This window comes from Ochotona princeps, chromosome 8 (genome assembly GCF_030435755.1).
Source record: "Ochotona princeps isolate mOchPri1 chromosome 8, mOchPri1.hap1, whole genome shotgun sequence".
Lineage (NCBI taxonomy): Eukaryota > Metazoa > Chordata > Mammalia > Lagomorpha > Ochotonidae > Ochotona > Ochotona princeps.
The window spans coordinates 50,070,311-50,085,051 of NC_080839.1; the positions used below are offsets into that span (position 1 = coordinate 50,070,311).

Genomic DNA, 14,741 nt, shown 5'->3' on the forward strand with positions numbered 1-14,741 from the left:
AGGATAGCATTGTCAACTTTTATAAAAGGTCTTTGACACTGATGATTATGGTATTATAGTTACATAATGCCTTACAGATTATATATGTCACATCAGTTATAGACAATCCTGGAGATGATAATCTACTAAAGCAGTTCAAAGAGTCCCACAGGAACCTCTTTTGAAATCACTGATTTCAACTTACTAAAGATATGGGTGTACATTGTAAGCGGAAACATTTTCTACTATTCATATGCAGATGAATTTCATTTCAGCTCAGAAACATTTGGAAAATTGACATTGCATGTGACTTCAAGCTATTAAATGTTAGTGATAGCACCTTAGAAAAACACAACAGCTTTCAACATGATGGCTTGTGTTTCAAGTAGAAAACGAACAGTGTTGCATAAGAAAATCAAATTACACAATAAATTCCTATCGATATTGTGGAATAGATCCTTCCTTTCCAGTGAATCACTGATGTTTCTGAGACTGTAACATTCACTATGAGTTAAAAGCAAACTTCTCACAGCGCTCAGGTGCTGTCTGTTCTTGGGACCAAGGTTCCTTGGAAATGTGCAGAACATTCTCTTCTCTGGAGTGTTAAGAGCACACATAGGGCCCGGCAGCGTGGCCTAGCAGCTCAAGTCCTCGCCTTGAACGCGCCGGGATCCCATATGGGCGCCGGTTCTAATCCCGGCAGCTCCACTTCCCATCCAGCTCCCTGCTTGTGGCCTGGGAATGCAGTCGAGGACGGCCAAATGCTCTGGGACCCTGCACCCATGTGGGAGACCCAGAAGAGGTTCCTGGTTCCCGGCTTCGGATCGGCGTAGCACCGGCCATTGCGGCTCACTTCGGGATTGAATCATCGGATGGAAGATCTTCCTGTCTCTCCTCTCTGTATATCTGACTTAGTAATAAAAATAAATAAATCTTTAAAAAAAAAAAGCACACATAAACAGTGTGTGAAGTTCTTTTTCACTGCAACCTGCAGAGCTCTCCAATCACTCATATATCACCCACGAGTGTGACTATTCTTTTTAGAAGCTGGATGTGTGGCATATTTGAGTCAGCATATTTTATTCATGGAATCAGAAAGCAGAGAATAAATCATTTGCTGGGTTAATAACAAAACTTAGTCTTTAATGAAACTTGGCCAGCAGGTACACACATCTGCAAAAGTGGAGGGCTAATCAAAGCTTATCCCACCTTGGGAAGGTTCCTACTTATCCCAGACTCATCAAGACATTCTCCATTCCAGACCACAGATTAAGAATCTGTGAGTATGGGAACTCAGGAAGGTTCATTTTAAAATAATGGCTTCAAGTGCTTCTCACGTGTCTCACTGTTAAGAGTAAAATCACGAAACCTGTGAACCCAGAGCAGCCTTTCTGCCAGCTATAGCTGAGTACATCTTACGCCTGCAGAAGAAATGTGTCTGACAGGCACACTCAACCCATGATTACAGTCGAAATCAAATATTTTGGCATTGGTATTACTAACTCACAGCAGGATCATACATGCAAAATGGAGTGCATGCCACTGAAACATGTTGCAGGGGGCCTATGGAAGGTTTTTATTTTTTTTTAGAACAATATTATAGATGCTTGCACATTTTCCCCTTTTAAAAGACTTCAAATATCTAGGAAGTTTCACCAGTATAAGAAATGTCTCTTTTCCTTTAAAAAATTACATATCATAAATTTCTCCACATTGGGTCACATTAGTTAATAAAAGAAACTTACTTGCATTTGGGAAAAAAGAAATAGGTAGACACAGAATAGCTGAGTTAGGTTCAAGAATCAAGATCAATTTGTTTCCAAGACTTGGAAGAACTCCTTTTGTACTGTTCCAGCTCCTAAAATCAACAACAAAAAAATGTGTGTATCCTTCATAACACTGCTATTCTCACAATTTCTTAATAATTACACACACTAAAGTCTAGAAGACAGTCTTAAGTTTCCATACAATTTATGCAGACCATAGAGAGAAATCTATTAAGTTTTCAGACAAAGCCATATGTTACATAGTGTGTACATGATTTTCTTCCAACTAAATAGAGCATGTGTCAACTTCAACCATTTGAAAATGATCTTATTTTAGCTTGCTGTTGAGCTGTGGTCAAAAAGTTGGTTGAAGTTAGTATCAATATTTAAAATGTTTTGGGATCAGCATTATGGCATTGCGGATCAAGCCGCCTATGATGCCAGCATCCCACATATGTGCTAATTTTAGTCCTGGCTACGCCACTTCTGATCCAGCCCCTGCTAATGGCCTGGGAAAAGCAACAGAAGGTGGCCCAAGTGCGCAGGCTCCTGCATTACATGGGCAGTCCAGATGAAGCTCCGGGCTCCTGGCTTCGGCCAGGCCCAGTCCGGCCCACTGAGGACGTTGAGGAGTGAATCAGCACATGGAGGATTGACCTCCCTCTCCTTTTCTCTTTCTCTTTCTCCTTTCTCACTATTCCTCTTTCAAATAAATAAGTCTTTCAAAAATCTTTATTCTGTGACCCATTGGTTCTATTCTTAAATCTCATCATATAGAATCATAGAGGAGTGTGCAGGGTCTGGACCACTCAGTGGTACCGTGTACCTTAGCACACAATGGGGGCAGCTTCTATTTAATCAGTGCTTCCTGAAGAGCATCTGAGTACATCAGCATTCCTAGGCAGCCAGCAAAATGGTGCAAATAGCAGGAAGGCAAGATACCTCCATTTTCTATACTTCTAAATACTTTCAATTTTTTCACAATGAGTATATGTTAATTTTCATAAAATAAGGATAAATCTTATTAGAAGTAGAAATCCTGCACAAGACGATTAAAATGCACAAGGAATCATTTAAGGAGATTGCCTTCTAGCCATGTTCACGTCGTTTAATGTCTAATTAGCTGTGCAAGTACATTATTTCGTATTTTCAAAAAGTGGTTATATTGCAAAATAAGGCAATCACTGCCCTTTGGCTGACATAACTGAAGTCCGTAGTTGCTAAGAAAATATGAAAAGATTCTCATTTTTGGAACAATTACAGATTGTCTCATAATTTTAATGTTATATAAATTTCAAAACTACATACAGACTTTGGGAGAATTTTTAATAGTAGTAACTAGTAGTCTTGACAAGTTGATGTTTTTCTTTGTAATAAATTCAGTTCTCTAGTTATCTACTACTTATAGCTTCAGACTGTTAATTGATAATGAATAAACAAATGAACACTGGAAACTTTATTTTTAGCTTGAATGTTTTTGCTAATGATAACAGGGAAGACTTCACCAACCCGTGGTGGAGGAAAATTACAAATATCTGGTGTGGGGCCCGGCATGATAGCCTAGTAGGTAAAGCCCTTGCCTTGGCATGCGCCAGTATCCCTTATGGGTACCGGTTTGTGTTCTGGCTGCCCCACTTCCCATTCAGCTCCCTGCTTGTGGCCTGGGAAAGCAATAGAAGACAGCCCAAAGCCTTGGGCCCTGCATCCGTGTGGGAGACCTGGAAGAGCTCCTGGCTTCTGGCTTCAGATCAGCACAGCTCTGGCCGTTGCAGTTACTTGGAGAGTGAATCATCGGACAGAAGATGCTCCTCTCTGTCTCTTCTCCTCTCTATATATCTCACTTTGCAATAAGAATAAATAAATATTTTTAAAAGATAAGATGTATTTTTTAAATTGGATTTGCACAAAAAAGTACTTGCACAAAAGTGAGCCAATCAGTAGATCCTTGGTCTGTAACAAAGTACAACACAGTGAAAGGGATCTTTCTACCACTTTTTTTTCTTTTAAAGATATATTTATCTTTATTGGCTCTGCTCCTGGTGCTCCTGGTAATTCTTTAAGTCTCCAGTAATGGATCTTGGGGAGGGAAAGCAAGTTCAGACGAGGGCCACACCGTCTCCTGCAGGTTCGGCCAGCCCTCCGTCATTTGTGATTGTTCCATCAGTGAAGTAGGATGTCATGTCTCTTCCCAAGAAATGTAAGAATCAGATGTGACCACTTGGGTTAGAGGGGTGCAGGCACATAGCACACAGCCTGGACTTCTTCAGGCTTTTACAGGTTGCTTTTTTTTTTTTTTTTAAAGATTTATTTATTTTATTACAGCTAGATGTACAGAGAGGAGGAGAGACAGAGAGAAAGATCCTCCGTCTGATGATTCACTCCCCAAGAGAGCCGCAACGGGCCGGTACGCGCCGATCTGAAGACGGGAACCTGGAACCTCCTCCGGGTCTCCCACGCGGGTACAGGGTCCCAATGCATTGGGCCGTCCTCAACTGCTTTCCCAGGCCACAAGCAGGGAGCTGGACGGGAAGTGGAGCTGCCGGGACCAGAACCGGCGCCCATATGGGATCCCGGGGCTTTCAAGGCGAGGACTCTAGCCGCTAGGCCACGCTGCCAGGCCCCAGCAGGTTGCTTTTAAACAAGGGCATGCTCTTGTATAATTAGGGAATCAGAAGTGAGAATTTATTATTTAGAAATAGTTGGATCATTCAGTCTTCAAATGAATACTATTATTGTTCCGAATGCCAAATAAAATCTAATATAAAATCATCAGGCTGTTTTTCCTGAAAAAATATTATACAGCAACACTCATATTAAAAGATTAAAAAGATAGGCAGTATGAAGAAAGAGCAATAGACAACTGGCTAGATTTCCACCTAATGCTATTAAATTCTTTCGTGCGCTGTCAATAAATCTGGCAGTGTCTATCTTGTACGAGTAAAAATGAAAATGTATTTTTGAATGTTTAGAGAGGAACTGATAAGATTATTTCAAAATTAATGTCTAGAGAACTTTCTCAGACCTAGGTAGTTTCTGTGTACACATGCACACAATTGAACACAACTTAAAACCCTGACAGTATTTTGAAAAAACATGAAATAACATTTGAATTTAAAATTTTAGATATTAGAATGTCACATTTTGGGGTCAAATATCACGAAGAAAACTGAACCTAACTGGGTAAACAGTGTCTACAGTACAAGCATAAATTCATATTATGCTATGATGTGTACTATCTGAAATCAACAAAATTCATCTTCTGAAACAACATGAATAGAACTGCTTTAGACGTAAAATTATGTTTTAATTTTTCAGGTAGGTTAAAAAATCCTTCAGGGGCTAGCATAGTAACATAGCACGCTAATTCTGTACCTGTGGTGCTGACATCCTATGTGGGTGCTGGTTCATGTGCTCCACTTCTGATTCAGTTCTATGCTAATGACCTGGGAAAGCAGCACAGTATGGCCCCAAGTTCTTGGGTCGCTATTCCCATCTGGGAGACCTGGAGAAGCTCCTGGTTCCAGTTTCAGACCAACTCAGTTCTGGGTGTAGCAGCTTTTAGGACATCAACCAGCAGATGGAAAATCTCTCTCCCTTTAATTCATACTTTCAAGTAAAATAAATTTGTAAATAAAAAATCCTTCAGCCAACCAGGAGGTGCAAGAGTTGAGTGAAGAATGATAGAGACATTGTGAAGTTGCCTTCCGTTTCTACTCAAAATTCCTATAATTTAAAGTCAGGTAGGGGAGACAGATTTGCATGTGAAAATTAATGATGCCTAGAATTAGCCCTCATGCCCTTTAATAACACCTATGCACCTGACCCAAATAAAAGTAGTCACTATGCAATAACAGATAATCTTATCTACAGTGGTAGTTAATTATTAAGCAGGAATGAGTTCTAGTTTCTATAGTCACGATACATATAAAACAAGGGTTACTAGAAGGCATTTGACTATTTTCACAACATGCCTCTCATGTTGCAACAGCCAGAAAACTCTCTAAATACATGGATTATTTTTCAAAAGTCTTCTGGATAAAATGTTTTGCTTACTTATTCTAGGATCCCTGATGGTGAAAGACCAGTGTTGGGAAATATCCCCCTGCTCCTTTCCCGGGGGATGGCTGTCTTTTGGGGGATGGCTTCTTCAGGCCATCCTCTCAACAACGTGACTGCCCCAGTCTCTTCCTGCCCTGGAGGCTGACATGGCTCTAAGCTTATAGTGTGACCTGTACTTACAAACTTACTCCTGTAAGGATGGATTCTGCAGTGTCTCATCAAAATAAAGGTCTGAGAGAAATAAAAATATTTAGGTCGTGGTAAATTGACCAACTCTTCACATTCTTACGTTAGACATGTGTGTCCAAATGGGACTACCGAGCCACTGTGGAATGGCAGGCTCAACTAAGCACCTTCCTGGGAGACCCTAGTATGTGTGAATACTTTTGCACTCAGCAGTCCTGAAATGGACAAGATAAATTTTCTGGAACAAGAATAGCATGGGTATGTCAGAATGTCTTAATGGAAAATAAAACCTTTCAGATAATCCCACAAACAAAAGAAAATTATCAAAGTGCCTTCCTATCAGCAGGAATCACCATATATCTTTAACATAAAAACAACCAGAAGACTGAAAAAGGAATATTAAGTCATTTTTCTGAGTGGTGGAATACTAGGCACTTTTAAGTTAAATTTCATATAAATATACATATCAGAACCTTACTTTTTCCCATAGTGCAGCTACATTTTTCAATTCTTAAAATATAAGAAGCTCTAAATAAACATTGAGAAAAAACAGATACTATATACTCCAGGTTTTATGAGAAAACTTGAGATGACTTAAATAAACACATAGGATGATACCTGATCTTTCTGTATTCTCATCTCATCAACTTCACTTTCAGCATACTGAGGATCTCGGGCAGGGTCCTTGACATCTTTCAATGTGTTGACACTCTGAAAGTAAAAATCACCAAATCATTTCATGCCCATAAGTCAAAACAAACCTTCAACGGATACTAAATGTTTAATAAATTAAGCTTCCCATTCCTCAGGCTGCTACTGAAAGTTTTCTGATACATTCTTTAAAAGATTTATTTATTTGAAAGGCAGAATTACAGAAAGCCCAAGCACTCGGACCATCATCTACTGCTTTCCCAAGAGCCATTTGTGCTGCCAACATCCCAAATCAGTGAGTCAGTTTTAGTCCTGGCTGCTCCACTTGGATCCAGCTCCCTTAATGCAGCTGGGAAAGCAGCAGAAGGTGGCCTGAGCAACTGGGCACCTGCCAGCCATGCAGGAGACCCGAACTGGGTTCTGGTCCCCGACTTTGGTATGGCCCCGTCCTAGCTGCTCGGAACATTTAGGGGAGTGAACCTACAGACAGAAGATCTTTCTGTGTCTTCTCTCTTTTTCTCTCTGTTGCTCTTTCAAATATAAGCAAAATTGTTTTTAAAAATCAGAAATACATACCTTTGGTGGAAACAGCCTTTCATATACTTTTTTCCACAGGTCCATTGGTGAATGGGCATGAAACTTGCCAAGGTCATTATCAGGAACAGGAGGGGACCCTACAATTGGAATTTTTACTTCAAATAATGGTGTTGGTTAAATCATTACCAATTCTATCAACACAACAGATAACATTTATAAAAAGTATAAATCTAAGTTCATCCATTGTTCATCATCACAATAGGGCATGGAAAATGACAGTCAGTTTCCATCAGTGTCTGCTCTGTCTTCTAATACTTTAAACCCTGCCTCCAGAGGCCTTGCTGTGTTACATAGGGATCATCCATTTTCCATGCCCTATTGTGATGATAATCAGGTCTACAGTTTACTAGTGTTCACCTTAGAAACACCTGCACATATGTGCTAAGTTTCACATTGCTCACCAGCTTTATTAGTGAAATTTACCACAATAATAATTTCGATAGTGAACTACATTACTCCATAGCCATGTTTTGGACTCTACTCAACAATCAAGATAACTATATATAACATTAGTAATATTAGAAAATAAATTTTAAATCGTACAGTACAGATTGACAAAATTCTGTTGAAACAGCTTTTTATACACCACTTAATCAGTATGTAAACGTACAGAAATATGTGAAGAGACATGCCAACTTTGTTCCTTCTGTGTGATAATTTAACATTTTAGAGAAAAAGTACTTGCATTTGGTTTTATAACTTAATTTGAAAAATTGAGAAATTTGATGCCACTTCTAGTAATTTTTAATTGACAGAGATTTTTCATTCTTTGTTTCCAAAATCTATGTTCACAAAAACTGCTTCACTATAATCTTCCAGGGCCTCCTGACAACTTTGGTGGGAAGGCACTGGTACATTTCACTGATTTTATTCAGCTTTGTCAAGTTTTGCACGCATGCACATATGTGTATGTGATGTGTTCTACAATTTTTTTTCACTTTCACAGCTCATGCACGAGGGTACTTAAAAACATGGAAATGAGAAAATGGAATGAAAGAGAAGTTGGGGTGGTGTTGGATTCTCTTAGAGGGGTTGGGCTGGAGGCTTGGCTCGGCTTCTGAGGCCAGCCTCCTGCTAACGTGGTCCCTGGGAGGCAGCAAGTGCTGGCTCAGGTAGGTGGCTCTCTGCCATTGAAGTGCGAGCCCTGGGCTCCAGGTTTTCATGGGTACTTGTACAGTGAATTAATAAGATTCTTTCTTATGTACACGCTGTTTCTGTCTCTTTTGTCATTCAAATATATAAACATACGTTTTAAAAATTTAATAAACAAGTAGATTTGGTTGTAAAAATGTTTTGAAAATCATGCTTAGGTTTATAGCGATACACATTTTCCATGAATTCTCTCAAGATCCTGCATATCTACGAGCACTTGTGACACTAACCAGGATCTCCTGCTGTGGACCACTCTCCTGACTCTTCTCCCGACTTTCTCATCCACAGACCTTTCCCAGCTTCTTGGCAAACACTAATCATTCCTCCATTTCTAAAATTTCAGAGATCTTATATAAATAGAATTATACTTGTTTGTAACTTTTTCTAATCAACTTTTTCTCCAATAAGCAGGATTTCCTGGAAAATAAGCTAAGTGTGTGTATTAATAGCTTGTTCCCTTTTATTGCTGATTAGTATTCCATGGAATGGATATATAGCATTTTGGCCATTCGTCTGCTGAACAACTGCTGGGTTACATCCAGTTTTGGACTATCAAAAATCAGGTTGCTTGAAACACGTACATGTGAATATGCTTTAGTTCTCTGATATATATATATATATATATATACCATACATATATCATATATATATATATATGAAAAATTCTAAGTCATATGGTAGTTGTATGTTTAGTTTTATAAGAAACAGTCCATTTCTCTAGAGCAGCTATGCCACTGAACATTCCAGCTAGCAGTGGAAGAGTGTTCTGGTTTCTCTGAAACCTCAACATTGTCTCAGGTGTCTTAGTAAGAGTGGAGTAACATATTCTGTTTTCCATATACATCTCAGCAATGGCTAATGATATGCAACACCTTGTCACATGCTTGTTATTTTCTTAAGTGAAATCAATATCTGCCCATTTTATACTTGGGTTGTTTCTTTTACTGCTGAGTTCTTTATACATCCTACATGTTAGCTGCTTGTCATACTTGCGGCTTGAAAGTATGTTTTCTCAGACAGTAGCATGTTTTTTCCTCACCTTCACGTGGGCTTTCACAGAGCAGGCAAAAAACCCACATCATTATTTATCAGCACACATAGAGATTCTCACTGCAATCGTTGGCACTAGTGACAATTATAAAAACAAGTCTACTTGTCATTCATGAGGCAACACCACCTCTGTTGCTTTTGTTCTAGTTCAGTCTATAATCTCATTACAAAGACCTCTACATTTGAAGTCAGGTCCCCTTCAGCTTCTAAGAACAATGAAAGATGAGAAATACAAGGGTAAACTACTGCCCATTAGATGTTAAACCGTGTCACCTCTAAAGTGTAAAAATTTGCTAGGCCCAAAGATCTTTACAAAGAGAACAGCAGCTGAGGGAAAGTGAGGGGAATGAAAAATAGACTTGTAAAATTTCTTCTGATTCAGAAACCCATAAAACCTATGAGTTCAGAAAACATATTTCCATAGATGAAATAAACTATTCTAACAATAAAAACTAAGGCATATGTAATTGAAACAACCCTATTCTTTTTGGTTTATTCTATCACTTCAATCTTGTACCTATTTTAGAATTGCTTGTATAAAATGTAACTTTGAATTTCCTGACCATTCTATGCTCTTGGTTTCTTACAATCTCAATGAGTTAAAATTTTAAAGTACCTGGAAATCAGCAAGGGAAACACACACACACACACACACACACACACACACACACACACACAGAATTGTTTTTAATGGAAAAAGTCCCTTATGTGGAAACATCCCTTCCATCACAAATATGTCAACGTGATGTATGTTGCATTAATACTAGGCACACAAACAAACACATGTGGAACAGCAAGTGATAACAAAACCAGAAATGGTAGCATGTTGGATATGAAGTGAACACGAAGTAGGATAAAATCAATAAGCAATTTAAAAAAAAGATTGAACAATCTTAATAAGTTCACCAACCTATTTGACTTAACGAATCCAATCCTGCTGTGATAAACAGTGGTTTATTCTGATCCACACATATCGATTTGCTACGTGGAGCACAAAAAAAAAAAAAAAAAAAATTCAATTTAGTTTAACAATTGACTATGCTGCCACACTCTGGTAAACATGAGGATCACGTCTTACAGCTAACCACTGATGAGATCATGGCCCCTAAAGAATGAGTGAATTCAGTTCAAGTGATTTCAAAAATTAAAGTATAGCATTAATGAATGTTTAACAGAAAGCAAAGGCAACAGACCCATGTTACCATGTTAAATCAAAACTGAGAGAAGCAGCAAAGCTAAGACACAGTGAAATTTCCAATTCTACTTATAATTGATATAACAAAGTCATAATAGAGGAAAAGCTGTTCAAATAGGGGGGAAAGAAATATGAGAATGTATGTAATATTATCATTTTGTTCAAGTACTGAGACAGAAACAAGAGATAACAGAGCAGTGTTTCTTTTCAGAAGAGTCTTTGGGAGGCATTTTCCTGATGAGAACAATAATCCAACGAGCCAAACACTATTAAAGAACATGCAACGATAAACAAATATTTTACCTTTTGTCAATGCCAAATGCCAACTGGTTGATAACTCCACGTATTTTTAGTAACAGAGCTTCTGACTTACTGGTAAACTTTAAAAAATTGAAAGAATACATTATATGTTCTGTTTTCCAATTACAGAAATAGGCAAAATATATATGGCTTTGAATAAGTACGGGCTGAAGAGAGAATTATGATTTATTTTCCCAATAAATACATATGCTTCTAAAGACAATGATCAAAACTCCTCCTTCAAACTTCATAAGTGCTTGATAAGAAAAGGGCTTTCATATAATTATGTACTAATCATTTCAGCAATACTCAAAGGGGCCACAATCAGTGTCAAAGTGTGTGTGTGTTTATGGTGTGTGTATATATGTGTGTAACGATATTCTAATAAGAGCCTAAAAGAAAAATTTCCAAAATGCAATTGGGTTGCTTAGAACATAAGAGCTACAAAGCAAAAAAACAACTTTTACATCCAAGGGCATAGTGCGATCTTCAAAGCAATCAATAAGAGAGCTGCAGCCCTATGCAACAATACTGACACTGAAAATGAATTTTTAGAAATTCTCTTCTAAATCGCTTTTGGAGCTTGAATGTTTTCTGTGATCAAACAAAACCAGGACTGCCATATGCAGACCAGTTTACAGAAGGAAGGTAGTTGGTACTACTCATAATTCAGCTGGGATGTTATAGCTCATGCTCACCCTACAAATGTTCTAATTTTGATTTTTTAAAAAGATTTATCTATTTTTATTACAAAGCTGGATATACAGAAAGGAGGAGAGACAGAGAGGAAGATCTTCCATCCGATGATTCACTCCCCCAAGTCCCCACAATGGCCGGTGCTATGCCGATCCAAAGCCAGGAGCCAGGAAATTCCTCCAGGTCTCCCACACAGGTGCAGGGTCCAAAGGCCTTGGGCCCTCCTCGACTGCTTTCCCAGGCCACAAGCAGGGAGCTGATGGGAAGTGGAGCTGCCAGGATTCGAACCTTCGCCCGTATGGGATCCTGGCGTGTCCAAGGCGAGGACTTCAGCCACTAGGCTACCATGCCGAGCCCCTAATTTTGATTTTTAGAGATACCAAAAGTCACTCAGAGCCAAAGAATGACTAAGATATAGGAGAGAGATGGAAAAAAACATCCCTGGCTATAATGAAATGTAATTATGAAGCAAAGATCTGTTTTTCTGGTTCCAATGGTAATTCCACAAACCAGGCTTTATTTTGATTAAGAACAGATTCCCAAAGTATTCCAAGGAAAACACTCATGTAGATACATAAGATCTGATAAAGTTATTTAAAATAAAGTATTGAAATAAACTTAATGCATCTACTGGGGTGTTTAAAGTATATGTTAGCAAAAACTGATTTTCAAAATATGACTCTTCTGTTTAATTTTATTTTATTTCCTATTCTGTTATGGAGAGAAAAAAGCTACTAACAAATTAATGTAAAAGAATGTAGGGCTGGGAGAACATTAGTTGCTTTCTAATCCAATTCTTCTAGCCGCTGCATCAATTGTCTCTAAAACATCTCCACAAACAGCTATAGACCTTCTGCTTAAAGAAATTCAAGGCCTGCGAACTCGCGGCCTCTCAGTAACTCACTCTGCTTTCAGATAATGGTGGTTCCAGGATCCCCTGCAGATAGTAAAATCTGTAGTTGCTTAAATCTCTACATAAAATGGTATACTACTTGCACATAAATATTGCATACAGCCATTATAACCTTCCAATATACTTTTCATCATCTCCAGGGCATTCATTATAGCTAATACACTATAAATGCTACAGGAAATAAACACAACAAAAAGTACATATGTGTATAGTACAGGCACAATTATTTTGGTCAAATATTTTTGATTTTGACCCATGATGGATGATGTTGAAAAGCTCTTTTTTATTGTGAGTAAATGCTTTCTAGTGATTCTTTTTTCTTAACTTAGGAAAACAAAAAATTAATTTGGTTTCCATAGCTCAGTCCTTCAATTATTTAAAGAGAATTATCAAATTGAAGATGATATTATTCTTGATATTATACTGGTGCTCTCAAATTCTAATTTTAAGCTTCCCATTATCCTGGTGGATCTTCTCTAGTCCTACTTGGTAACAATTTTCTGGTTTTATATACATTATTAGGTTGATTATAATATTGTCATGATCCTCTACTGAATTATAAAGAGTCAATGACAGCACTAAAGAAATTGCTGAAAATCATGGAATCCTGCGAAATAGTACCTAATTTAGGTTCTTGAATACATACAGTAAGACTCCAAGTCAAATAAGGTTTGGGGCTATTAATTTCAACTCCGCTCTTCATGCCTTGTAAGACTAGAAAGGCTTTATTGTTGTCCAAAAATGCTCCCATAAACTCAACCTTTGTCCCTTTGGGCTTACTGAAAGCTGAGAAGCCATTCTCAAATCCTTTTCCAGTTTCTCAAGGTAGGGTCTTCTGGACTGTGGTTAATTGCAAATGTCTGTAGAGAAGGCTAATCTGATTTCATCTAAATGTATACACATATCCCACCCATATACTGCACTGAACTCTGCCTAATTATCAAGTGTGACCTGTTCCTTAAGAAAGATAAGGGGGCCATGGACCCGGCGTGGTGGCCTAGCACTTCAAGTCCTCACCTTAAACACGCTGGGATCCCATATGGGTGCCGGTTCTAATCCCGGCAGCTCCACTTCCCATCCAGCTCCCTGCTTGTGGCCTGGGAAAGCAGTCGAGGAGGGCCCAAGGCCTTTGGACCCTGCACCAATGTGGGGGACCTGGAAGAGCTCCTGGCTCCTGGCTTTGGATCGGCGCAGCACCAGCTGTTGTGGCCACTTGGGGAGTGAATCATCGGACGGAAGATCTTCCTCTCTGTCTCTCCTCCTCTCTGTATATCTGACTTTGCAATAAAATTAATTAGCTAATTAATTAATTAATTAATTAAGAAGAAAGAAAGATGAGGGGCGAGCAAAGTAGTACAGTGGGCGAAACTAAAGCTTATCAAACTGGTCTGCTGTACAGGAGAGCCAGGTCAGATTCCACTTGCTCTGCTTCTGATCCATCCCATACGTGCTTGGGAGGGGAACAGAAGATGGCCCAAGTGCTTGGCCCCCTCCCAACTCATGAGAGACCTGGACAGAGTTTCAGGGTTCTAACTTTGGAATGGCAAAGCCCCAATCATAATGGTCACTTAGGCAGCGAATCAGTGGATAGATCTGCTCTCCTTCTCTCTCTGTCAACCTGCCTTTCAAATAAGTAAAATAAATATTTTAAAAAGAAAGCTAGGGGGCCTGGCGCCGTGGCCTAGTGGCTAAAAGTCCTCACCTTGCACATGCCAAAATCCGATATGGGCGCTGGTTCTAATCCTGGCTGCTCCACTTCCCATCCAGCTCCCTGCTTGTAACTGGGAAAGCAGTCGAGGACGGCCCAAAGCTTTGGGACCCTGCAACCGTGTGGGAGACCTGGAGGAGGCTCCTGGCTCATGGCTTTGGATTGGCTCAGCACCAGCCGTTGCAGTCACTTGGGGAGTGAACCATCGGAAGGAAAACTTTCCTCTCTGTCTCTCCTCCTCTCTATAAATCTGATTATGCAATTAAAAAAATAAATAAATCTTTTAATAAAAAGAAAGCTAGGGATTTCCTTTTTCTAGCTTTAACTAGAATTAAATGTGTGATTTTCTCTCATGGCAAAAATAAAGAATTGCAAGATCTCTGCCTCTATTCCTACAATGGGTCATTCACTTTGATTTCCCCACATCTTTTCCAAAGAGTAAAGAAGATTTTCCAAATTGCTCTGTTAACCTAATATGTAAGCAAATAC

General features: G+C 38.9%; 1 protein-coding gene across 1 annotated transcript in view; it reads right to left on the minus strand.

Moving 5' to 3' along the window:
* Nucleotides 1–937: 937 nt before the first annotated feature.
* The window catches only part of DYNC2LI1 (dynein cytoplasmic 2 light intermediate chain 1), a 39,555-nt gene continuing 25,751 nt past the window's right edge, over nucleotides 938–14,741 (minus strand). Inside the window, exons 9-13 of the mRNA XM_012926242.3 lie at nucleotides 10,939–11,015; nucleotides 10,351–10,421; nucleotides 7,218–7,315; nucleotides 6,609–6,701; nucleotides 938–1,837 (exon numbers count right to left, since the gene is read on the minus strand). Of these exons, the coding sequence (XP_012781696.1) occupies nucleotides 1,775–1,837; nucleotides 6,609–6,701; nucleotides 7,218–7,315; nucleotides 10,351–10,421; nucleotides 10,939–11,015 (402 nt within the window). The 3' untranslated portion in view covers nucleotides 938–1,774. The remainder of the gene's footprint in view (nucleotides 1,838–6,608; nucleotides 6,702–7,217; nucleotides 7,316–10,350; nucleotides 10,422–10,938; nucleotides 11,016–14,741) is intronic.